This window comes from Mytilus galloprovincialis, chromosome 5 (genome assembly GCF_965363235.1).
Source record: "Mytilus galloprovincialis chromosome 5, xbMytGall1.hap1.1, whole genome shotgun sequence".
NCBI lineage: Eukaryota > Metazoa > Mollusca > Bivalvia > Mytilida > Mytilidae > Mytilus > Mytilus galloprovincialis.
This window is the reverse complement of record NC_134842.1, coordinates 37,594,988-37,622,806: the sequence shown is the minus strand read 5'-3', so window position 1 is coordinate 37,622,806 and position 27,819 is coordinate 37,594,988. Positions and strand designations below refer to the sequence as shown.

The 27,819-nt window shown below is 31.6% G+C and overlaps 1 protein-coding gene across 1 annotated transcript; it reads left to right on the top strand.

The window, feature by feature from the left end:
• The first annotated feature begins 121 nt into the window (after positions 1–121).
• On the top strand, positions 122–27,819 carry LOC143075754 (vacuolar protein sorting-associated protein 53 homolog). Its single transcript, XM_076251318.1, has 20 exons — positions 122–275; positions 2,208–2,338; positions 4,106–4,259; positions 4,793–4,908; positions 5,432–5,551; positions 8,394–8,472; positions 8,972–9,115; positions 9,635–9,777; positions 10,189–10,327; positions 11,320–11,436; positions 13,728–13,819; positions 14,112–14,354; positions 14,959–15,189; positions 18,253–18,331; positions 19,368–19,516; positions 19,990–20,059; positions 21,896–21,981; positions 23,491–23,542; positions 25,596–25,700; positions 26,729–27,819. Exons 1-20 carry the CDS (start codon positions 174–176, stop codon positions 26,894–26,896), a joined length of 2,520 nt encoding a protein of 839 aa, XP_076107433.1. The 5' UTR covers positions 122–173; the 3' UTR covers positions 26,897–27,819.

Genomic DNA, 27,819 nt, shown 5'->3' with positions numbered 1-27,819 from the left:
ATAAAATTAATTGAAAGTCATCAAAATGAATGTATGATGCATAGAAACATAAAAAATAATTAAATTCCATGCTTAATTCTATCAAGATTAGATTGTCTATATTCATACATTTTAACGGAAGTAGAATCGCAGTTGCTTCCCTTAAGTTTGTTGACAAATCACAACCACTTGGGATGGCTGCTGTAGCTGATGATGAAGACTTTATATATGAAGATTTACTGAATGCATCCATTCCTCAAACTTTTTCACCAGAAATCCAGGAAGCAATAGATCAGGTCTGATAGCAACGTAACAGAATTCGATCCTGTTTCATTTTGCTGAACCATCTTTTGACCTCACACTCACAGTAACAACTGTCAGATATATCATATAATGTAAAATTACTATTCAGTTTTAAGCAGGGCTCACGCTACCAGGCGACTTGGGCGAAGAAGTCGCCTTCCCGACCGTCACTTCGCTTTCCCCGACCCCCAAAAGCGAAAACAAGTCGCCCTGTTCTTGACGACAGTCGCTTTCAGTCGCTTCCGTCATCGGACATTTTCAATTTTTACCAAGTTGATGAAACATAAATTTTTTATTGATAATTAAAGAAATTCAGACATAAACGATTCATTATCTTTTGAAAAGAGGTTGAAGCATTGTCTTCGCAGTGTGTAGCAGGTTATTTGATAAAAATACAACTTTTTATCACTTCGTGCATTTCCGCAGAGACATGTATGTCTCTGATTTCCGCAAGTACCGGTGCTTGTTACTCGAAAACGTACATCAACCTCAATTTCGGCGGCAAAATAAGTTTGTTACTTCATTTTAACGTGATAAAAGTTGCCTCCAGTAAATTTTAATCCATTTATTGCATTAAAAACGTCATGTTCCTTTCCAAATAACTTGTCAAACATCGTTTATTTTTGTAAATTTTCTTGCATTCGTCCGCCATTGACCGATTTCTTATCTCCGGATCTGAACCGGACCAGCTATGACCGAAATCCGTACTTTTACAATAATTACTACGGACACACGGATGGAACAGCTGACAGAAGAATATTGATCCCAAAGGGAAAAATTACACATTCCACACGCATTAAGAGACTTTTGGTTACATCTAATTGATTGGTGTATATAATTCCTTATATTTTTTATGGATTGTTTCAAACTATTGATTAAAGTTGCTTAACTCTGAGACTATTATACTAATATCAATATATTATGGCCCAGCTTAATAACTTTTATATTTTTTTTATGAGAAACACTGAATGTCATACACAAGATAATTTTTAATTAAATTGATATATTATAATTTCTTTATATTTTTTAAAATATTTTTTATTTTTTTAGTGCTAGATATTTAGTTGGTAGTATCTCACAAGCTTAAACAACTTTTAATTTCAAATGTTACTTTAATTTTAATTTTTTTACTCAGATATATGAATTGAACAGTATGAAAAGAACATTATTTACATATGGCCCTTTATACTATTGTAAAATCCAAACATTGTATCGCACCGCGCGAATGAGCACTTCTCTTTCAAATCTCACCACTTCTCCCTATCAGTTTCAAAAAGAGAAGTCACTTCTCCCTATAATTCTGAAGTAGTGTGAGCCCTGGTTTTAAGTAGACAAAAACTGATTTGATAGTGAAACCAGTCACAATTTAAAAAGCCCCATGGGTTGATTGGAATTAAAAAATATATATGATCTTCCCTAGGGCCTATTCCCATTGATCAACAATAAACATGTTGGACACAAGTCAGGAAAAGTGGGTTATTCCTAGTCCAAAATCGTCGGGTCATTTCCTTGTGTGATGTGTTTTCAAAGCTTATGGCTTTCACTGTCGAGTTTTTATTCACGTGTGTACTCAAATTTTAAAAGCATGTTCTGTCGAATGTTTTTAGGTATTTAGATTTTTTTGTCAAGCAATCTTGACTTTCTAAAAAAATTTACTGTTTCCAATTGTATTGCAATTTTCTTATGTCAAAAAACGCCATATTATGTTTTCGTATGAAGTAAAAACTGGATCAGTATAAGGACAGGAGATGACTATAAAATCTGGAAAACAGTATTTTCTAAAGTCGTGGTTCTAGTAATTGCTTGAATCATAAAAAAAGTACTCAAACTGACTCGTTAATAGTTTTTGGTTGATGTGAACAATAACAATACTGGTAATTAGTCATTTACATTTTGTAAATATGTCAGCATATATTGTTTTGTAGGTACTGCCAAGTGATGATCCATTAGACAGGGCAGATTTTAATCCAATAGACTATATCAACACACTGTTTCCAACTGAGCAGTCCCTGGCTAATATTGATGATGTTGTTGGCAAGATCAGATATAAAATCAGGTATAATATGTACAATAGAATAATAATATTTATTTTTTTTTATTCTAAAAAATATTCTATTCTATACAATACAATACACTTTCATTACTGTACAAAAACAGAAAACATAGGACCAAGTGAGCTTTTCTCATCACTTGGCGTCCGACGTCTGTCCTCTGTCGTCGTCGTTGTTAACTTTTTCAAAAATCTTCTCCTCTGAAACTACTGAGACAAATTTAACCAAACTTGGCCACAATCATCAGTGGCGTATCTAGTTTAAAAAATTTGTCCGGTGACCAGGCCAACCAACCAAGATGGCTGCCATGGCTTAAAATAGAACATAGGGGTAAAATTTAGATTTTGGCTTGTATCTCTGAAACCAAAGCATTAAGAGCAAATCTGACATAGGATGAAATTGTTTATCAGGCCAAGATCTGTCTGCCCTGAAATTTTCAGATGGATCAGACAACCCTTTGTTGGGTTGCTGCCCCAGAATTGGTAATTTTAAGGAAATTTTGCCATTTCTGGTTATTATCCTGAATACTATTATAGATAGAGATAAACTGTAAACAGCAATAATGTTCAGCAAAGTAAAATCTACAAAAAAGTCAGCATGGACCCCTTGAGGAGTTATTGCCCTTTATAGTCAAATTTTGTCAATTTTTGTTATCTTGTACAAAAATCTTCTCCTCTGAAACTACTAAAACAAATTTAACCAAACTTGTCCACAATGAATTGGAAATTTTTAAGGAAATTTTGCTGTTTTTGGTTATTATCTTGAATATTTTTATAGATATAGATAAACTGTAAACAGCAATAATGTTCAGCAAAGTAAAATCCACAAACAAGTCAACATGACCAAAAAGGTCAGTTGACCCCTTAAGGAGTTATTGCTCTTTATAGTCAATTTTTAATAATTTTGTAAATTTTGAAAATTTTTGTAAATTTTAACAAAATATTTTCCTCTGTAACTAATGGGCCAAGTTCATTATAAATTGAGATAATTGTAAGAAGCAAGAATTTTCAGTAAAGTAAGATCTACAAACACATCACCATCACCAAAACACAATTTTGTCATGAATCCATCTGTGTCCTTTGTTTAATATGCACATAGACCAAGGTGAGCGACACAAGCTCTTAAGAGCCTCTAGTTTTCAAAGTTAAGGTTTGTATATGTAAAAATTTATAACATTATATGGTCAATAAAATTTGTAAACAAGGCTTTTTCTTGTCTTCATGTATTTATTTTGACTGTCAGTAGACTCAGTACCATGTTAAAAAAAAAATCATTTTTATGCCCCACCTACGATAGTAGAGGGGCATCGTGTTTTCTGGTCTGTGCGTCCGTTTGTCAGTCTGTCCCGCTTCAGGTTGAAGTTTTTGGTAAAAGGTAGTTTTTGATGAAGCTGAAGTCCAATCAACTTGAAACTTAGTACACTTGTTGCTTATGATATGATCTTTCTAATTTTAAAGCCAATTTTGACTTTTGACCCCAATTTCACAGTCCACTGAACATAGAAAATGAAAGTGGGAGTTTCTGGTTAAAGTTTTTGGTCAAGGTAGTCTTTGATGAAGTTGAATACCAATCAACTTGAAACTTAGTACACATGTTCCCCTTGGTATGATCTTTCTAATTTTAATGCCAAATTAGATTTTTTACCCAATTTCACGGTCCATTGAAGATGGAAAATGACAGTGCGACTGGGGCATCCATGTACTTTGGACACATTCTTGTTAAATGTGTTTCAGTTATTCGCAAAACAAATAATTTCTTCTACCATGTTTTAGGAGCCTTGATGATGATATCCGTTTAGTTGTAAGAGGTCAGACCAATGTTGGAGAAAGTGGGAGGCAGTCATTGGAAGAGGCACAGAAAGCAATACAGGAATTGTTTGCCAAGATAAAAGACATCAAAGATAAAGCTGAAAAATCAGAAGAAATGGTGAGGAGGATTTATTACAATGATTTGATCTCACAAACTTATAACTAGACTTTCACAAATATTTTCAATTTTATATTTCAAAACTTTAATTCTTAACTATACATAACATCTTCTTATATCTATAACAATAAATAAAGTAAAGGAAAATAAAACCATAAATGAAACCTGCATTTTTTACTTAATTAATTTTCTGCTACTTTATTAATTATTAACGTGTTTCATATTCCCAGAATACTCCAAATATTCCCATAGTTTGGGTTGCTTATGTAAATAATGAAATGATACTCTCAAGTAAGTGGAACAGAACTCGTCCTATATATATATTAAGTTCAAAATTTTTACTTCATGCTTCCATATGTTAAAGATTCAACTTTATATAAGACAAATTAGTGTCCTTTCAAGGAAATGTGTTTAGTAAATTTGGAAAAGAACTGTGTTGGATTCATTATTAATCATGTTAATTCTGTTTATACATTTTAACTTTTTTCATTTGTTTTTTTATACCAGTTTATTATTTTGTGTTTTTGTTTTAGGTTAAAGAAATTACAAGAGATATCAAACAACTTGACCATGCAAAGAAAAATTTGACATCATCAATAACAACACTAAATCATTTACATATGTTAGTAGGAGGGGTTGATTCTCTGACGTAAGTATCACTCTTCTTAATTTGTAATAGAAATAGTGTTCTACTATTTTAATATTTAGACATTTATTTCATTCTAAATTTTTTATTATCTATATCCTCAACATTGCTTTGTTGTAAACCAACAGATTTGTGCAAACAACAACATCAAAAAAGTAATACAACTGTGACAATAAATTTTGGCAAAGTTGGCTTATTAAAATCTGAGACATTACTGCACAAATTCTTATATCCACAGGAGGCAACAAACAGGAAATCCCCATTAAAGAATCACTGATTATTTATAAAGGACAAGTTCATTTTTATCATAAATTTTGGTGTGAAGTATTTTGGGGCATTTTCATATTGAGGCCAAAAAAAGCACAACAGTCATTCTTAATGTTTGATGTACTAAGAGTTTGTAAAGGTGGATGATTTTTCTCAAAAAGTCTTTCTATTTATCAAGTGGTGTTTGATTACCACCTTATGAAGTTATGCCTTAAAACGTGTTTCAGTTATATTCAAGATATATGTACATTAATTACAGATTACTAACCAAGAGAAGACAATATGGAGAAGTAGCTAATCTGTTACAAGGTGTTCTCAACGTACAGGAACATTTTGACAGATACATGTCTATTCCTCAGATCAAACAACTGTCAGACAGGTAATTCATCCCTAAAGATATTAGTGCTATTCCATAAAAATATATATGTATATGATGTTAACACTGTTTTTATATAAAATGGAGATTGTACATACTATTTTAAAGAAGTTTTGCCTTGTCTTTGATGGATTGCCTAGTGTTGTATAAAATATTAAATGTGGCTACTGCCTACATTGTATGTGAGACTATGGATGTTGATATTTTGTAAGTAACCATCCATTCATTATTATTTTTTAAATAAGAGTTTTAACCTAAACCAGAACAAATATATAGAAAACAGGATGATTCAGGTTCTTCATGGCTTATGTTAAATATTCATATATTATATTATTTTCTACTTTTCTTTGAAATTTTTTGCATAACTTAGAAAATTTATTTCAAAAATGCACTGTAAAATGATGTTTTCCAGCTTTCAAATTTAGTGCCAGGAGAGGCCAGAATCCAGGATTTTGCACCATTTTACCCCAGACCCCTCGCCGTAAGTGCACCTTGCTTCACGAGGTGCATTGACTCACTTCGTGAGTCACAGTTTCAAATTCAAAATTTTCAGTTTGTTTTTTTTATGCCAGAATCATGTCTGAAAATTGTATGACAAGTAATTTAACACTAAAGATATTTAGCTTTTAAGATATATTTTACAATGTAATTAAAGTTGGATGGATTTATAGTTGCATCATCATTCTTAAACTAGTGGTAAATGATGAGAACATATAGAATTATAGATATACAATTTGAATGTATATATGTACTGGACCAACAGGTTAACATTCTAGCTCGCAAGGTAACAGTCAGTTAGAAGAAAAATAGTCTCTTCTCTTCTGGATGCAGCAAAATTTGGTAGTTTTTATACGACCGCAAAATTTGAAAATTTTTTCGTCGTATATTGCTATCACGTTGGCGTCGTCGTCTGCGTCGTCGTCGTCGTCGTCGTCCGAATACTTTTAGTTTTCGCACTCTATCTTTAGTAAAAGTGAATGGAAATCTATGAAATTTTAACACAAGGTTTATGACCACAAAAGGAAGGTTGGTATTGATTTTGGGAGTTTTGGTCCCAACATTTTAGGAATTAGGGGCCAAAATGGGCCCAAATAAGCATTTTCTTGGTTTTCGCACTATAACTTTAGTTTAAGTTAATAGAAATCTATGAAATTTTGACACAAGGTTTATGACCACAAAAGAACGGTTGAGATTGATTTTGGGAGTTTTGGTTTCAACAGTTTAGGAATTAGGGGCCAAAAAAGGGCCCAAATAAGCATTATTCTTGGTTTTCGCACAATAACTTTAGTTTAAGTAAATAGAAATCAATGAAATTTAAATACAATGTTAATGACTACAAAAGGAAGGTTGGTATTGATTTTGGGAGTTTAGGTCCCAACAGTTTAGGAATTAGGGGCCAAAAAGGGACCCAAATAAGCATTTTTCTTGGTTTTCGCACCATAACGTTAGTATAAGTAAATAGAAATCTATGAAATTTAAACACAAGGTTTATGACCATAAAAGGAAGGTTGGTATTGATTTTGGGAGTTTTGGTCCCAACAGAATAAGGGGCCCAAAGGGTCCAAAATTAAACTTTGTTTGATTTCATCAAAATTGAATAATTGGGGTTCTTTGATATGCTGAATCCAAAAATGTACTTAGATTTTTTATTATGGGCCCAGTTTTCAAGTTGGTCCAAATCAGGATCTAAAATTATTATATTAAGTATTGTGCAATAGCAAGTCTTTTCAATTGCACAGTATTGCGCAATGGCAAGAAATATCTAATTGCACAATATTGTGAAATAGCAAATTTTTTTTTTAATTAGAGTTATCTTTCTTTGTCCAGAATAGTAAGCAAGAAATATCTAATTGCAAAATATTGTGCAATAGCAAGATTTTTTTTAATTGGAGTTATCTTTCTTTGTCCAGAATCAACTTAAATCTTTGTTATATACAATATACAATGTATATTCACTTTTTACTACCAACTGATAAATTAAAATAATCTTTACCATTCAGTGATAACAAGCAGTTTTTTTACATCTTAATATTTTATGATGTATTTAAATGAGTAGTTATTGTTGCAAACTCCATTAGAAATTTTAATTGAGATCAGTTTTGGAATAAGGGAAAGGGGGATGTGATTAAAAAAATTGGGTTCAATTTTTCTCATTTGAAATTTCATAAATAAAAAAGAAAATTTCTTCAAACATTTTTTTGAGAGGATTAATATTCAACAGCATAGTGAATTGCTCTAAGAGAAAACAAAAATTTTAAGTTCATTAGAACACATTCATTCTGTGTCAGAAACCTATGCTGTGTCAACTATTTAATCACAATCCAAATTTAGAGCTGAATCCAGCTTGAATGTTGTGTCCATACTTGCCCCAACCGTTCAGGGTTCAACCTCTGCGGTCGTATAAAGCTACGCCCTGCGGAGCATCTGGTTATAGTGTTGGCCTGACTGATCTCAATTGATTCCTCCATTTGTGCATCTCATGCACATATTTGTTTCCTAAGAAACGAAAGATGTGTTACAATCCAATGAATTTAATTTGATAGATAATTCACTAATATAAGTCCATCATAAGTAAGAAATATAGATTTTTAATGATAATTTTAAATAGAATAACTGAAATACCTTAAGTCTTCGCTTTTGCCTTTTTATCAATGTACATGTAGTTTTAAGTAATATAGTCAGAGGGGTATGAAAAAATAAGTTAGTTTATATAAATACACTATGTAGAGCTTGATTTAGTGTATAGATCCATGTCTAAATTGAAAGATATTTATATTGTTGGGGTTGGGTGTATACCCTATAAGTTTTATCCATAATTACACTAAATCCTGATTTTTATTGACAGAGTAAAACAGATACAAGGTGAACTAGGAACACAAATACAAGCTGATTTTGAAGAGGCATTTCAGGGAGCGGGAGCTAAGGTATATTTTATTTAGAATTAAAGATGTTTTCAAATTAATTATTAATTAAAATATTTTAAGAAATACACTGTTTTAAGAATGGATAAGATTTTAAACCAATTAACCAAACAACAAGAAAAAGTGCAATGAAAAAAGAACTTAGATCTTGAAAAAGATAATAATGCGAAATATACCTACTGATTTTTCATAAAATTATAGTCTTGATATATTTCAATATGTTTAAAATTTTCAACAATTTAATGGCTACCAAATATTTTTTTAATTTTCCAGTGTTTTTGTACAAACAATATTGATGTATGAAGATGAAACACATTTTGGACCTACATGTAGTTGTCAGATTATGAACTGTTACCTAATGATATGTACATGTAATTTCAAACTTTAAAATTACAATTTCTAAACCCTTAGTTAGAGAACATTAAACAAATAACAGGTAATCAGACCTAAATGTTAGTGACTTCATCTCTTTTTTTGTTCTTACCCAGTACATTTATTGCAGTATGGTCCAGGAAATCAGAGACAGTTAAAGGAAGCCTGCCTTGTAGTTAGTGTATTAGACCCAAGAGTAAAGAAAGATCTCCTGAACTGGTTTGTCAAACTTCAGCTGTCAGAATACCTGGTACTATTTGGAGAAAATCAAGATGTAAGTATTTTGAACTAGACTGCTCTTCCATCAATTGGCATCAAACAAATTAAATGTTTTTCAAAATTTTCGCTTCTGAAACCAATGAAACATTAGAAGCAAAGTTGAATGATGCTTCAACTGCATTATAGTTGCCGTTTCACTAATTAAGTTAATAGCCTTTTTGTGCTAATGCGGCGTAAAGCAACCAACAATCAATCAATCAAACTAATTAAGTTTACACAAGTCATTTAAGTGAACTTAACGGAAAATAGAAAGATCTGTTGTAAACACAAAAGATAATCAAATACAAAAAAAACCAATGTACTTAAAAATAAGTTTCTTATAGAAAAACATGGATATAACAGATTTCTTCTCTAAATGAGTTACTATAGTAACAATCCAAAGCATAATAATATGTATTTCATTTATATCCTTAAAGAGTCATGGAAGTATTCAACGAAAACATTGAGAAATTTTATATTATACAATAGTAGCTAAATTGATTAAAGATGTTAACTAGTTTTATTGTTATTTTAGGTGGCCTGGTTAGACAAGATAGACAGAAGATATGCATGGATAAAGAGAACATTAGTGGACTTTGAAGAAAAGTTTGGTCACTTGTTTCCATCAGACTGGGAAGTTAGTGAAAGAATATGTGTGGAATTTTGTGATTTAACCAGGTAAAGTTTTATACAAGTGCTACACGTGATGCAATTGCATTGAAAAAATATACAAATATTCCAGTCATCACTAGTAACCATAATCTTTTTTTGTCAGGCCAGTAGAATTTTCCTTAAAAGAGGTCTCACAAAAAATGTAAAAAAAAAGAGTGATCTCAGACTAATAAGTTAATTTTTGTTTAAAAGCTTAATACAAAATGTACAAGGAAATTGAATGCTGGTAAGAGTTATTGAGCACATTTAAAGCAAGAGATAAAAAAAAATCTACATTGATTTTTATACTTGCTGTTCTGATATCAGACCTATTTGCATCTCTTGCATTTTCTGCTGTTGGGCTTTATCAAGCATGACATATAAGTTGCAGCTTGAAATTTAAACCGGTTCAGAAACCATCATTATTTGTATTTCCAGGAAAGAGCTTTCAAAGATTATGACAAAGAGGAAGGTTGAGATAGATGTTAAGCTGTTATTGTTTGCTATACAAAGGACAACTAACTTTGAGACCTTACTGGCCAAAAGGTTTACTGGTGTTACATTGCAAGAGTTTCAGGTATATATTTACTGTTACTATTGTCAATAGTTTGAACTGTACATGTATAGGTTTGAATATTATACACCCACATATTATGGTAGTTAAACTGCAATTACCTGGTCTTGCCATTTATCTATCTATTCCTCCCTTTGTTTTGTCTGTAGATTTTGGCACATATTCAGCAGGGTTCTCACTAAGGCGAGTCCATTAGTCCTGGACTCATCAAAATCTGTCTGGACTCACCATTTTCAAAACTGGTGAGTCCACAGATGCATTAAGATTGAAATATTTTGTATAAACTGAACACAGTTAAACACAAATATCATCATTTTATAGCAAAAGTTTAAAAGTGATCTGAATTTGATTTGATTTCATTGCTCTGTTTGGAAATGGAGACTAAAGTATTACTTTATATTGCAATAAAATATTTTCTTCTTGCTGTTGGACTCATCATACCTAAAAAATCCTTAGCGAGAACCCTGAATATTGTTCAGCATCAATACTAAGGAATTATTTGATATTTGAATTATGATTTTATAATGTTGATTTACACATTGGAATAGATTTCATACTTAATGCTATTTATATTTATTGTACAGATTATTCATTTAATTTTTTGACAAAATCTACTAGCAACTTAGGGTATACTTTACTGTCTCATCGGCATATACCCCAACAATTAAGGGACATATATATGTCTTTAAGACAGCAACCAAACCACATAAAATAGCAAAAGATATTCTCTTTGACAATAGACAGGAAAACAGGATTACCAAAATATCACACTCGCTATTGTAGAATTAAATAAGTTTGAAGTGTGAACCCCTCTATAGTATACATATATAACATATTTAATTTCGAATTTTAAATCAAATTATTGAATAGTGTTTTTTCCTGGGTTCAGTTAATTTTCATTGTAAGAAAAAATTGTTCAATGATATCTATTCCATGACAATGTATTCAACAATGACTATGCACAAAATTTAAGTAATGTAAATTCTGATGAACAGGGAAAGAAATCAGTGAGTGTAGCTCCAACAACAAGTAATCCATTTGAGGAAGAATCTTCTAATCCATTTGAAAGTGATATGGAGAACGAAGAGAAAACACAATCAGATGACAATAAGGTTTGTTTTATCTAAATATTATTATATATTTCAACATGTGGTGAAATATACAATTTTAATATATGTTTATTAAGGAATTGTTGTCGAATGGAATTAACTTTGTTTTTAAAAATTATAAAAGTGCACAAAAAATAACTTTATTTGACATTCATATATTTTTAATTGAGTTAAAAATGAACACATCAAAACATTTAAAAAAATACTTAAAACTCAGATTCAACATTTTGTTTATAAGATGTGATAGAATGTACATATTTTTAGCTCACCTGGCCCGAAGGGCAAAGTGAGCTTTTGCCATCACTTGGCGTCCGTCGTCCGTCGTCGTTAACTTTTACAAAAATCTTCTCCTCTGAAACTACTGGGCCAAATTAAACCAAACTTGGCCACAATCATCATTGGGGTATCTAGTTTAAAAAATGTGTGGCGTGACCCGGCCAACCAACCAAGATGGCCGCCATGGCTAAAAATAGAACATAGGGGTAAAATGCAGTTTTTGGCTTATAACTCAAAAACCAAAGCATTTAGAGCAAATCTGACATGTTGTAAAATTGTTTAACAGGTCAAGATCTATCTGCCCTCAAATCTTCAAATGAATCCAACAACCCGTTATTGGGTTGCTGCCCCTGAACTGGTAATTTTAGGGAATTTTTGCTGTTTTTGGCAATTATCTTGAATATTATTATAGATAGAGATAAACTGTAAACAGCAATAATGTTCAGCAAAGTAAGATTTACAAATAAGTCAACATGACCAAAATGGTCAGTTGACCCCTTTAGGAGTTATTGACCTTTATAGTCAATTTTTAACCATTTTTCGTAAATCTTAGTAATCTTTTACAAAAATCTTCTCCTCTGAAACTACTGGGCCAAATTAATCCAAATTGGCCACAATCATCTTTGGGATATGTAGTTTAAAAAATGTGTGGCGTGACCCGGCCAACTAACCAAGATGGCCGCCATGGCTAAAAATAGAACATAGGGGTAAAATGCAGTTTTTGGCTTATAACTCAAAAACCAAAGCATTTAGAGCAAATCTGACATGCGGTTAAAGTGTTTATCAGGTCAAGATCTATCCGTCCTGAAATTTTCAGATGAATCGGACAACCTGTTGTTGGGTTGCTGCCCACTGAATTGGTAATTTTAAGGAAATTTTGCTGTTTTTGGTTATTATCTTGAATATTATTATAGATAGAGATAAACTGTAAACAGCAATAATGTTCAGCAAAGTAAGATTTACAAATAAGTCAACATGACCAAAATGGTCAGTTGACCCCTGAAGGAGTTATTGCCCTTTATAGTCAATTTTTTACCATTTTTTCGTAAATCTTAGTAATCTTTTACAAAAATCTTCTTCTCTGAAACTACTGGGCCAAATTAAACTAAACTTGGCCACAATCATCATAGGGGTAACTTGTTTAAAAAATGTGTGGCGTGACCTGGCCAATCAACCAAAATGGCTGCCACGGCTAATAATAGAACATAGGGGTAAAATGGCTTATAACTCAAAAAACGAAGCATTAAGAGAAAATCTGACAGGGTTTAATTGTTTATCAGGTCAAGATCTATCTGCCCTGATGTTTTCACATGGATCGGACAACCCGTTGTTAGGTTACTGTCCTGAATTGGTAATTTTAAGGAAATTTTGCTGTTTTTTGTTATTATCTTGAATATTATTATAGATAGAGATAAACTGTATACAGCAATAACGTTCAGCAAAATAAGATCTACAAATAAGTTTACATGACCAAAATAGTCAATTGACCCCTTAAGGAGTTATTGCCCTTTATAGTTAATTTTTAACATTTTTCATAAATTTTTGTAAATTTTTAGAAAATATTTTCCACTGTAATTACTGGGCCAAGTTCATTATAGATAGAGATAATTGTAGCAACAAAAATGTTTAGTAAAATAAGATCTACAAACACATCACTATCACCAAAACACAATTTTGTCATGAATTTATCCGTGTCCATTGTTTAATATGCACAAGACCAAGGTGAGCGACACAGGCTCTTTAGAGCCTCTAGTTAAGGTTAAAAAAATACTGTAGAATTATTATTTCTTAACATTGATGTAAAGAATTATGCAGTGAAATAAATAGATCTTAAAATTTATAAAAAGGGTACATGAAATGCTTTAAAAAATGTTGTGTATCGGTGTGTTTTCCTTGAAATAACATTTCAATTTTGTTTAAAGAGAAAGTATATGATTAATTTACAGATAAAGACGCTTTTTAGCATTACTATGCTTGAATGGTTTTTTTTTTTTTTAATTTAAATTTTTTTTTTACAGGATAGTGAAAAGAATACATCCTCTCCTTTTGGTGGTATTATTTCCCAATGTTTTGAGACACATCTAGACATCTATATTGATTCACAAGATAGGTAATATAATAATAAAGGATGATTGCAATATCAAGTGATACTTAGTAAAGACAAACCTGTTTCAAGCTTCACATATTTATTTTCAAACATAGTGTTAAATTAAAAAAAAATCACATAAAAGGTAGATGTACTTTTAAGCACAAAGTTATATGTACAAAATTTCATACTTTTTCTCATCAATTTTTGAAAGTAGTTTTATCTATAATTTGATATCAATAAAACAATATGATTCAGTATCAATATACATGTATGTATCTGTCTTCATTTAAAGTCATATTCTTATTATTTATAGGAATCTATCAGAGTTAGTAAACAGATTCTTAGAAGACCTCCGACAGTTCGGAACACCTCGCATGGAATCAGAAGATAGTAGTAATGTATTACCTAGCTGTGCTGATTTGTTTGTATTTTATAAGAAATGTATGGTGCAGTGTTCACAGCTGAGTAATGGACAACCAATGATAGACCTAACAAGGACATTCCAAAAATATCTCAAAGAATATTCTAACAGAGTTCTGCTTAATTCTTTACCAAAGTAAGATATATAATTTGTCTTTTCTTCAACATTAAAAGTGCTCATAGATGACAGTTGTGATCCATTCCTTTGATGTATTTGAGCTTTTGATTTTACCATATGATTATGCTCTTTCAGTTTTGAATTTTCTCAGAGTTTTTTTTTTTTCTTCTTTTATATCTTGAAAGCCAAAAAATACAGAAATCATATTTAAGTTAGATAAGCAGACAGCATTGTTGTGTACTATTTAATAGGTCTTATGTTGATAGACTTAATTATAGAGTCATACTTTTTAATTATATTGCAAAATCAAGATCAAATTTAAGGGACTGATAAATTAGTCCAATCAACTTGAAACTTAGTGCATGTGTTCCCTATGCTATGATCTTTCTAATTTTGATGCCAAATAACAGTTTTAACCCCAAGTACACAGTCCACTGAACATAAAAAATGAGTGCGAGTGGACTATGGACACATTCTTGTTTTATCTTGCATTTCCATTAGTCAAAGTATTGAAGGTTTAATTTCTGTCATGAAAAGAATGATTTTAATTTTTGTTGTAAGCATTGGTGGTACATTGAGTTTCACTGATATTCAAGTTATTATGTTTTTTCATCTTATTCAGACAAAGCAAAGAGGGGACCAGTTCAGCCTCTGGTATATTACAAAGTATCCTCAAGGAAGGGGAGATAACAAAGTTTACAGAGGAAGAACATTGTAGAATTTGTAGTATCTTATGTACAGCTGAATATTGTATGGAAACTACGCAACAGCTGGAGGAGAAACTGAAAGAGAAAGTAGATCCAGGTCTAACCAGTCAGATTGACCTGAATCCAGAACAAGATACATTCCATAAGTATGTCACTGTAAATGAATTTAAAACAAACAAACGTTTTTTTCCTCACATCATCTGCCTTTTAAAAAATGTAAATGTTAGCATTGACCTATATGTTCTTGCACAATTTTTACGAACCCATTTAGCTAAAGTTTACTGTCAAAACCAAAAATGATATGTTATATCTGAGGAATTGGACACCATTTTGAATTTCTGAAATTGATATGTTAAATTATTATATATAAGGCCACACCAATTTAATTCCTTGTCAGAACATATGATTTTATGTTTACTAAACAAACAAAAAATCGCTCGCCTTTACTTTACAAGCTTTGCCTCAAAAATTTGTAAATTTATTTTATTTTGTAGTATCAAAATTTTCAAATTGCTCGCTCACCCTATTTTTTGGGGGGGAAAATCTGTAGAACAAGAAATTAAATTGGTGTGGCCTTAATAATAATAAAAAATATCTTCCTCAGTTACACTATTTAAAAAAAGAGATATTATCTTTTATCATTTGAATTGAAAAGGTAATAATATAACCTTCAGAAGGAAAGTTTAAATTTATGTTATGTTGTGTTTTGCAATTACAGTATATATTAATGTTGTCAACGGTTAACCTAGTTCTAGTCCTAGTTTTAGTTTTAGTTCCAAGTTTCGTTTCTAGGTCTAGTCCAAGTCCTAGTTCTAGTCCTAATATTAGTTCTAGTCATAGTCCTAGTTCTCGTCTTGGTTCTAATCCTTGTCCTAGTTATAGTCCTAGTTTTAGATCTAATCCTAGTTCTTATTTCTAGTCCTAGTTCTATTCCTAGTGCTAGTTTTAGTCCTAGTTCTAGATCTAATCCTAGTTCTTATTTCTAGTCCTATTTCTAGTCCTAGTGCTAATTATAGTCCTAGTTTTAGATCTAATCCTAGTTCTTATTTTTAGTCCTAGTTCTAGTCCTAGTGCTAATTCTAGTCCCAGTTCTAGATCTAATCCTAGTTCTTATTTCTAGTCCTAGTGCTAGTTCTAGTCCTAGTTCTAGATCTAGTCCTTGTTTTAGTCCTAGTTCTAATTTTAGTTCTAGTCCTAGTTCTAACTCTAGTCCTAGTTCTAGTTCTAGTCATAGTCCTCGATGAAGTCCTAGTTCTAGTTCTAGTCTAAGTCCTAGTTTTAGTTCTAGTTCTAATCCTAGTTCTTATTTCTAGTCCTAGTTCTAGTCCTAGTCCTAGTTCTAGTCCTAGTTCTAGATCTAATTCTAGTTCTTATATCTAGTTCTAGTTCTAGTGCTAGTTCTAGATCTAGTCCTTGTACTAGTTTTAGTTCTAAATCTAGTTTTAGTCCTAGTTCTAATTTTAGTTCTAGTCCTAGTTCTAATTCTAGTCCTCGATGAAGTCCTAGTTCTAGTCTAAGTCCTAGTTTTAGTTCTAGTTCTAATCCTAGTTCTTATTTCTAGTCTTAGTTCTAGTTCTAGTCCTTGTCCTAGTTCTAGTCCTAGTTTTAGTTTTAGTTCCAAGTTTTGTTTCTAGTTCTAGTGGTAGTCCTAGTTCAAGTTCTAGTCCTAGTCCTTGTCCTAGTTTTAGTTTTAGTTCCAAGTCTTAGTTTTAGATCCAAGTCTTAGTTCTAGTTCTAATTCTAGTTCTAGTCCCAGTTCTATTTCTAGTCCCAGTTCTATTTCTAGTCCCAATTCTATTTCTCATTCTAGTTCTTGTTCTAGTCTGAGTTCTAGTTCTAGATCTAGTTCTAATTTTAGTTCTAGCTCTAGTTCTAATTCTAAATCAAGTTCTAGTTCTTATTTTAGTTCTAATTCTAGTTCTTGTTCTAGTTATAGTTCTAGGTGTGGTCCTAGTTCTAATTCTAGTCTTAGTCCTAGTTCTAGTTTTAGTTTTAGTTCTAGTTTTAGTCTTAGTCCTAGTTTTAGTCCTATTCCTAGTTCTACTTCTATTCCTATTTCTAGCTCTAGTCCTAGTTCTAGATCTAGTCCTTGTTTTAGTCCTAGTTCTAATTTTAGTTCTAGTCCTAGTTCTAACTCTAGTCCTAGTTCTAGTTCTAGTCATAGTCCTCGATGAAGTCCTAGTTCTAGTTCTAGTCTAAGTCCTAGTTTTAGTTCTAGTTCTAATCCTAGTTCTTATTTCTAGTCCTAGTTCTAGTCCTAGTTCTAGTCCTAGTCCTAGTTCTAGTCCTAGTTCTAGATCTAATTCTAGTTCTTATATCTAGTTCTAGTTCTAGTGCTAGTTCTAGATCTAGTCCTTGTACTAGTTTTAGTTCTAAATCTAGTTTTAGTCCTAGTTCTAATTTTAGTTCTAGTCCTAGTTCTAATTCTAGTCCTCGATGAAGTCCTAGTTCTAGTTCTAGTCTAAGTCCTAGTTTTAGTTCTAGTTCTAATCCTAGTTCTTATTTCTAGTCCTAGTTCTAGTTCTAGTCCTTGTCCTAGTTCTAGTCCTAGTTTTAGTTTTAGTTCCAAGTTTTGTTTCTAGTTCTAGTGGTAGTCCTAGTTCAAGTTCTAGTCCTAGTCCTTGTCCTAGTTTTAGTTTTAGTTCCAAGTCTTAGTTTTAGATCCAAGTCTTAGTTCTAGTTCTAATTCTAGTTCTAGTCCCAGTTCTAGTTCTAGTCCCAGTTCTATTTCTAGTCCTAGTTCTATTTCTAGTCCCAGTTCTATTTCTAGTCCCAATTCTATTTCTCATTCTAGTTCTTGTTCTAGTCCGAGTTCTAGTTCTAGATCTAGTTCTAATTTTAGTTCTAGCTCTAGTTCTAATTCTAAATCAAGTTCTAGTTCTTATTTTAGTTCTAATTCTAGTTCTTGTTCTAGTTATAGTTCTAGGTGTGGTCCTAGTTCTAATTCTAGTCTTAGTCCTAGTTCTAGTTTTAGTTTTAGTTCTAGTTTTAGTCCTAGTCCTAGTTTTAGTCCTATTCCTAGTTCTACTTCTATTCCTATTTCTAGCTCTAGTTCTAATTATTCTATAGGTCCATTTTATTGTATTAAATTAAGTTAGAATAGTCCCCCTTCTATTTATACATGAAATAAATTATAAACAAGTTAATTGGTATAAAATCAATAAAATTTGTATTAACAAGTATTTAGAATATTGTTTATAATATTTCAGTGTGATATCAAGTTGTATACAGTTACTTGTACAGGACTTAGAAACAGCTTGTGAGCCTGCTCTTACAGCCATGAGTAAGGTAAATACATAGTAAACAGTTCAAACAACTATGACTACTAATATTGTGTAACCTATGAGAAAGTAAATGTTCAGTAAACAGTTTCTAACAAAAGATATAGTATACATATATAAGACAACAATTCAATAACACAAAAAAAACATCAACAACACATATATTGATATACATAACTACCATTTTACGACACACAAAAAACCATGGTAAAATGCTAATAATGTGAAAGGTTCAACCAATGAGTTAACTATGAATAAAGTGAAGGTGTTTGAATATATTTTGTCATGGACATTTGATTAATAGGTTATCCTGTTCACAACTTACAATATCAACAGGATAGCAGATTTCTTGTGAAAAAGGTTTTACTATTACTGTAACTAATGCTTACCATAATGCTAAAACTGAACATAAGCAACACCTAAAACCTAAAAAAAAAACATTTCACATTATTTTTGTATACCAAAATGCTAAAACTTGCTTTTACCTTAGTTCTATTCCAGAAAAAAATGTATAGGGGGGGGGGGGGGGTTGGAAGGCAGTTTTTGTCAGCACCCGCCACCCAGACAATTGTAATTGAGAATGATAGTGCATTATAGTGTGAAAAGTTGCTCTGATACCCATCACCCATGTATTATTAATACAATGTGCCTTCCAACCCCCCCCCCCTTACATTTTTTTCTGGAATAGCCCTTAGGCCAAATAAAAATATATGTGTGGTTCCAGTAACCCTACCGTCCCTACTTTTTCGGCTTAAAAATAGCCTACCCTAAAGATTTTATTGTCATTTTTCATTAAGCACTGTTAAAGTCAGAATGTTGCTCCCATAGACTCAATGTAAAAAAAAACATAAAATAAAAAAAAATCCCTACCTACCCTAACTTTTTTTCAGATCATGTAATTGGAACCACTCATACTTTTTTATTTGGCCTTATTATCACCTACATACTAACAAAAACAAAGGATTGAACCCTTACCCATTAGCATTAGGTTCCCAAGGATTATAATCTTAGAATTGTTAGATGTACTGGTTCTCTATTTTCAGATGTCATGGTCATCAGTAGAAGCTGTTGGGGACCAGAGTGGATATGTGTCTGCTGTTACTACACATCTCAAACAGAATATACCAATCATCAGAGATAACTTAGCTTCATCTAGAAAATTCTTCACTCAGTTCTGTCTAAAATTTGTAAAGTAAGTCAAACACCATAGATATATGAACATTGTTGGAAAATGTGTGTGTGGGGGGGGGGGGGGAATGTTCTCATGTCAAATCTGGTTGAAAGCTCTGTGAGTCTTGTTCCTTCTTTTTGAAAGCTTAAAAATAAATATTGTATTTTCTTACAATGTATTTATTTATTTTTTATGCTTGCATGGCTTGGTAAAGTGGGGATAAAGGTTAACCTGTGTCTGTCTGTTCATCTGTCAGTACTTCTGTACTCCCAAAATTAAATTACTACATTTACAACTGGGCATCTGTGTCTCATGTACACATTCTTCATTTATTTGTATTAGTGTTAAAGAATTGACCTTTGTATATCTAAAACCAGGTAATAATGTCAAAATGTTAACCTGAAATTGTGTACCTTGTTTTGTGAGTTTAAGGTGTGTTCTACATAATTATTACAGTACCTTATGTTAATTTCTTCTTTTTCTCTCTTTTTCAGTACATTCATTCCAAAATTTATTAACAACTTATTCCGATGTAAATCTATCAACACAGTGGCAGCTGAGCAGGTTTGTTATACAATAATATTTTGTTTGTGTTTTCATGTCCCATTTATGGGTAATTTGTTTTGTTTTTGACCCCAATTACACAGTCCACTGAGCATAGAAAATGATAATGGGAGTGGGGCATCCTTGTACTATTGATGCATTCTTGTTTTTTCTGTCTTGACCATAGCATAACACAGACTTTGACCAATGGGCAATATGATATGTAAAAAGCTTTTTTCCCTATGTTAATTTTATTCTTTTATGCATTTGTTTGTCTTTGGTCCAACATTTTTAGCTCACCTGTCCCGAAGGGACAAGTGAGCTTATGCCATCACTTGGCGTCCGTCGTCGTCCGTCGTCTGTCGTCCGTCGTCTGTCGTCGTAAACTATTTCAAGAATCTTCTCCTCTGAAACTACTGGGCCAAATACTTTCAAACTTTAACTGAATGTTCCTTAGGGTATCTTATTTATAAATTGTATCCGAAGTTTTGATCTATCAACAAACATGGTCGCCATTGCTAAAAATAGAACATAGGGGTCAAATGCAGTTTTTGGCTTATAACTCAAAAACCAAAGCATTTAGAGCAAATCTGACATGGGGGTAATATTGTTTATCAGGTCAAGATCTATCTGCCCTGAAATTTTCAGATGAATCAGACAACCCGTTGTTGGGTTGCTGCCCCTGAATTGGTAATTTTAAGGAAATTTTGCTGTTTTTGGTTATTATCTTGAATATTATTATAGATAGAGATAAACTGTAAACAGGAATAATGTTCAGCAAAGTAAGATTTACAAATAAGTCAACATGACGGAAATGGTCAGTTGACCCCTTTAGGAGTTATTGCCCTTTATAGTCAATTTTTAACCATTTTTCGTAAATCTTAGTAATCTTTTACAAAAATCTTCTCCTCTGAAACTACTGGGCCAAATACTTCCAAACTTTAACTGAATGTTCCTTAGGGTATCTAGTTTGTAAATTGTATCCGAAGTTATGATCTATCAACAAACATGGTCGCCATTGCTAAAAATAGAACATAGGGGTCAAATGCAGTTTTTGGCTTATAACTCAAAAACCAAAGCATTTAGAGCAAATCTGACGTTGGGTAATATTGTTTATCAGGTCAAGATCTATCTGCCCTGAAATTTTCAGATGAATCAGACAACCTGTTGTTGGGTTGCTGCCCCTGAATTGATAATTTTAAGGAAATTTTGCTGTTTTTGTTTATTATCTTGACTATAATTATAGATAGAAATAAACTGTAAACAGCAATAATGTTCAGCAAAGTAAGATCTTCAATTAAGTCAATTTGACCAAAATTGTCAATTGACCCCTTAAGGAGTTATTGCCCTATAAGACTTTTTTCACAATTTGTTCATCATGTTGACTTACTTTAAAAAATCTTCTCCTTTGAAACTGCTGTATCAATTTCAGCCAAACTTAGGCTAAATGAGTTTCAGAGTATCTAGTATAAATTTTATATTTTATTTCCTTGTATGTCAAGAAACATAGCTCCTATGGCTAAAATAGAACATAGGAGAAAATGATTATTTTTTTTGGCTTTTGAAGAAAATAGGACGATCCAAAAAACATTTAAATAAATTGAAAAGCCAAAATAATCATTGATGAGAGATTTAACCAAAAGAATTAAGGTGAGCGATTCAGGCTCTTGAGAGCCTCTTGTTATAAAATATACTCTCCAGAGATAAAAGTACACACAATAAAGAAATAAATAGATAAAGTCGTTTCAATTAGCCTTGTCTAAACTTAACAGAATGATGTAATTTTAAATTTTATTTCTTTTTTTATCATTTACTAGTTACCATGGTTACAGTAGGTGTTATATTGTCTATTTTCAGTTATTATTAGATACTCATTCACTGAAAACAGTTTTATTAGATCTACCATCACTAGGTTCACAGGTTATAAGAAAAGCTCCAGCAAGGTAAAATATCATATCATAGTTATCAAATTGAAAGATTGAATGCAACACTAATAATAGAACTGAATATATTTAATCATAAATTTAAAAATATCAGACACAGAAAAATTGTTTTAAAAAAAAAGAATAGACATTTTCGTGATTACTCATGGCAAAACAAGATAATGTGCATTTAGCAACTCTGGTAATCAATAACCATTTGTTTAATATAAAAAAGAAGATGTGGTATGATTACCAATGAGATAACTCTCCAAAAGAGACCAAAGGATGTAGAAATTAACAACTTCTGGTCACCGTACATCCTTCCACAATGATCAAAGCCCATACCTCATAGTCAGCTTTGAAAGGCCCTGAAATGAGATATGTAAAACCATAATGCACAACAGCATATCTATGAAAATGAAGATGTGGTATGATTGCCAATAAGACAACTCTCTACATCTTTATGGTTTAGTTTTCAGGTATGGTATGATTATTTGAGGTTTCAAGTATTATGCCACATACTTATTCTTTGAGAGTCTCAGTTTGTTTGGTGATTATAACACTAGTGCTGTCACAACACAACTTGCAAACAAAGCATTAAAAATTTTAAAATAAGTATTATTAGCTCACCTGGCCCACAGGGCCTAGTGAGATTTTCTCATCACTTGTATGTCTTCTTGTGTCCGTTGTCTTTGTCCATCGGTAACTTTTACTAAAATCTTCTCCTCTTGAACTTCTTGGCCTAATTTAACTAAACTTGACCACAATCATCATTGGGGTAAGTATTTTATAAAATGTGTCCGGTGACCGGGCCATTAAAACAAGATGGCCACCATGGCTAAAAATAGAACATAAAAGTAAAATGAAGATCTCTGAAACCAAAGCATTAAGAGCAAATCTGACATGGGGTAAAATTGATTCTCAGTTCAAGATGTATCTGCCATGAAATTTTCAGACCAATCAGGCAACCCGTTTTTGGGTTGCTCTCACTGAATTAGCAATTTTCAGAAAATTTTGCAGATTTTGCAGCTTTTGGTTATTATCTTGAATATTATTATAGATAGAGATAAACTGTAAACAGCAATAATGTACAGCAAAGTGAGACCTACAAATAAGTCAACATGACCAAAATGGCCAATTGACCCCTTAAGGAGTCATTGCCCTTTATAGACAATTTTTAACAATTTTCATAAATTTTGTAAATTTTTGTAAATTTTACAAAATACTTTCCTCTGTAACTACTGGGCCAAGTTGATTATAGATAAAAAAAAATTGCAAGCAGCAAGAATGATCAGTAAAGTAAGATCTACAAACACCTCACCATCACCAAAACACAATTTTGTGATGAATCATCAGTGTCTTTTGTTTAATATGCACATAGACCAAGGTGAGCGACACAGGCTCTTTAGAGCCTCTAGTTTTAAGACATATCTAAAATTTTATATTTTGATTTATATGTAATAGTTTTGATGGGTATTTTGCTTTCATTAAAAGAGATGATATGAAATGTATTGAATTCAATATTTTCAGTTATACTAAGATTGTTGTTAAAGGTATGACTAAAGCAGAGATGATTCTTAAGGTAAATTTATGTAGGTGGTATCTCAAGTTCATGTACAATGTATTTCTGAGTATGGGTTCCAATTTTCTTTTATGAAACGAAGCACTTTATAATGTGTATGTAAACAACACTTTTACAACCTTATAAAAATACAAAAAAAAGAATTATTCCAATTCTTATAATTAGGGCTGATCCATTTAAATGATGTGGGAGGGTAGACAGGGACTTCTAAAATATCCCTACAACCATGAACCATTTTTTAGACATTTTTGCATAATGATATAAATAAACGCATACTGAAAAAAGACCCATGACCCACATTTGATCATAAAAGTTCCTTTCCTACCCTCCAACATACATTTTAATGGAATAGCCCTTACATTTTTACGCTATATAACCATGAAATTACAAGTTTGATAAAGTTTTTGTTGTTTTCATATGAATTTTGATGTAATTATTATGAGGGTTTACTACAGTCATGAATGTACATAATATTTAGAATCAAAATATCATAAAATTATTTTGGAATCCCTTATGATTGCTGTGTGCCAATCAAAATTATCCATTCTTATGAATTATGTAAGTAATGTAGATATTTGAGATTGAAGTCTTCAGATAAATGAGTACTCAAAGATCAAATTATTGATTCAATCTCTGCAAAAGAAGAATGTGCAGATGTTTTCAGTATACTGAAAATTCAGATATTATTGCATGCATTTATTATTGCCATTTTTGAAGAACTGACAAAAATTGGAGATAAATTATTGTGATACATGTAAAATGAAATGCTGTATATTTATAGATTATCAGTGATCATCTCAACGAGATTAGTTTCTCGCTTGAGCCGGGACGGCGAAAGCGAGAAAGGCAATGAGTTGAGAAGAACAATGATAATCTTTTTATCGCTTTTTTACCTATGACGACGTTGTCAATTCCATGTCAATTTCGTTAGCAGCGCCATGTGCATGCTTAGTTTCTAGCGATAATTTTCCATCTCAAGCGAGTAGCATGATATGAAAATTATCACAAACAAAGATCAAAGGAAAAATGCACAAAATAGCGATAAAGATAGATATATGTATAATATATTTGAAAAGTTTTTCTAAATAAAGCCATACTCACCCAAATGAAATATTGTCACTAATGAAAACCTCTCAACAATTTCTAAATTTACAAAAATTTTAAACCATACAACAAACTAACAATCTGAATTTAAGAATTAATTCCGTACAATATTATAATGAGACCAACAAACAAAAGAAGTGTCAACTAAAAAATAACAAAGAAAGCCATACTTCGTACTGTATGGTGCAGTGAAATTGGTACTGTTAATGTTATTATTGGTACAGCTTGATATATGAAATGAAGTTAAATGGTTTTATAGGTATCTTCATGTCCCTTTCAATATGATGTTATAATGTCACAATTCTGTTGATTCATTATAATTTGTTAGGCTAAATGTTGGATACCAATTTTCATGGATTTCATCGGTAAAGTTGAACCATGAATTCAAATTTCAACGAATTACAAATTTCCGATAGACTTGTATATACATGAATCATGTATGCAAACTTTAACAAAAGGATGAAGTCAAATATCCACAAACCTACGATATTTCCTCAAACCATGAAAATTTATATCTAGAAAATAAATGACTCCACAGTATGTTATTGATAGATTGTGAAGTAACAACAGCTACAATGTCCATAATATGATATTATATATTATAGGTTGTGATGTCACCACATGAACAGCCACATAATATGATATTATATATTATAGGTTGTGATGTACAGCCACATAATATGATATTATATATTATAGGTTGTGATGTCACCACATGTACAGCCACATAATATGATATTATATATTATAGGTTGTGATGTCACCACATGAACAGCCACATAATATGATATTATATATTATAGGTTGTGATGTACAGCCACATAATATGATATTATATATTATAGGTTGTGATGTCACCACATGTACAGCCACATAATATGATATTATATATTATAGGTTGTGATGTCACCACATGAACAGCCACATAATATGATATTATATATTATAGGTTGTGATGTCACCACATGAACAGCCACAAGGTTTTGTAGATAATTACATCAGATTATTAAGTGATTCAGATATTAATGAATTCCAAAAAGTTTTAGAAATGAAGGTGAGAGTTATTGTGATTTTACAGTAAAATATTTGTCTATGCAAAACAATTTTCTTAATCTTCAAGTGTAGTACATCTCACAATGAATAAATTACATTTATTGAGAAATCTTTGTTTGTGTTATCCACATGTCACAGTTACTGGTTGAAGAATAAAAATATAATAATAAAATTATTTCATAATTAGAGTTGTCATTGTGTATACTCAAAATATTCTCGAGTCTTATGTTAGTGTAAGGAAACTATCTAGCGCTAATATCATGATCATTTTGTTCATAAATATGGAGATGAGGGGTTTATATCTTAAAGTCAGCAACCCAATGACTCAAAAGACACCTAAAGTTGAACATATTGTATTCAACAATAGACAATTATAGACTGTATTCAATAATAAGCATCTCTAGAAAGGGGGTCTCATTGAGGGGGTTCCGATCCCGGATCCCGCTTACTGTTTTGTCAGATTCCCGTATCCCGCTTACAATATATACGTAAGCAATTCTCATTTTTTGTCATTTCCCGGGTCCCGCAAGACCTCATTTCCCGTTTTCACTTCACAAAATTTGACTTTCATGTGTCACGCTTACAAAAAATGGCCAATCCCGCGTCACGCTTAGACCCCAATGAGACCCACTAGAAATTGTCTTATCTTCCTTTGTGATGTGAAAATTAGTTATATCAGGTTTATTGCTATGTTCCAAATTTTAATAATACCGGTAATTGTTATGCAACAATTATATATGAAAATATGTATTAGTAAAGAGAGGTTTGGAAAATGTCAGACAGCAAGCCAACAATTAAAAAGTTTAATACATGCACTTCTACATCTATCATTCACATAAATCATATGTTTATATATTAAGTTCATTAATGAGTTTTTCTAAAATATGTTTCAAAAGATAACTACAATGCATCTTCTACTTTGTGATCTTCTTATAGTGTGTAGACTTGCAATTTCAATATATTATTAAGATTTAGCCAGAGTAACTGCAGTGAAGATTTGTTATTTTGAATTTAATATCTATATTTTAGGGTTTAAGACGAGGTGAACAGAGTAACTTATTAGAGATTTACAGAGCAAGAATACCTATATCATCTATACTGGGTAGTGCTAATGATCAGACACCAGTGACTTCAGCTCCGGATCAGGAGTCTAGTCGTATAAGAAAACTAGAAAAATTAATTAAAAAGAGATTGTAGTTGATATAAACTTTAGGGTTATTTTTTTAAAGTTGTGATAAATTTGAAAAGAATACTGTTTTCTAATGGCATTAAGAAGTGAACTTGCTAAAGTATATATTCATTCATTCATTTTCTTAAAACGAGAGAATTAAGATTGGGAAAATGGGGAAACTAAACTTCATGTTATAGGCTTAATTTTAAGCTCGACTAATAGGAAAATTTTGGAGTATTTTTGTTTTGCTTTAAATTTTCAATACACTAATTATTAATAATGAGATGATTCTCTAAACTTATTATTTTAAGTTATTATAATATAAAATATTGTAAAATATTATTAATAATATCTTGCATTAGTTTAAACATATTTATTTATAGTGGATTGGGAAACAAGTTTTGCAACTTATATTAATCCCTTTCCACTTTGCAGGTGCGAGTGCTGCCTGGTAGTGGCATTAGCCTGCTCTTTTTCGAAATCTACAAGGGTGTCTTTAACGTGGAAGAGATATGGCTCTCTCTTAACACGGGTCAGCCATTTATCGTCCCCCTTCCGACGGACTATCATCATTTCCTCAAGACCATACTCGCAAATGGTGTCAAGGGAGAGCCAAAAATTCAGTCCCTGAAATTCTTGCATTAGCACAACCATATAAAAATAATACACAAAAGTGCTTTATAAAATGTGCAATATGTTTTATTTGAATCCATTACAGTCTGGTCTGGTAATTTAGATTGTCTGATGAGGTTGAATTGTATTGTTGTTTTGTTTATTTAACTAACTTAAGGTATTTTGTGTATTTGATGGAAGCTATGCTTATTGAACTAATTTATAGAACTGACTATATTGCAGGCCAGTATTGTAATGGTGAACTTTCTTCAGGATCTGTGAGATTGTTATAACGAAATGTAATTATATCACTAAATTATTTCTTATAGAAATATTA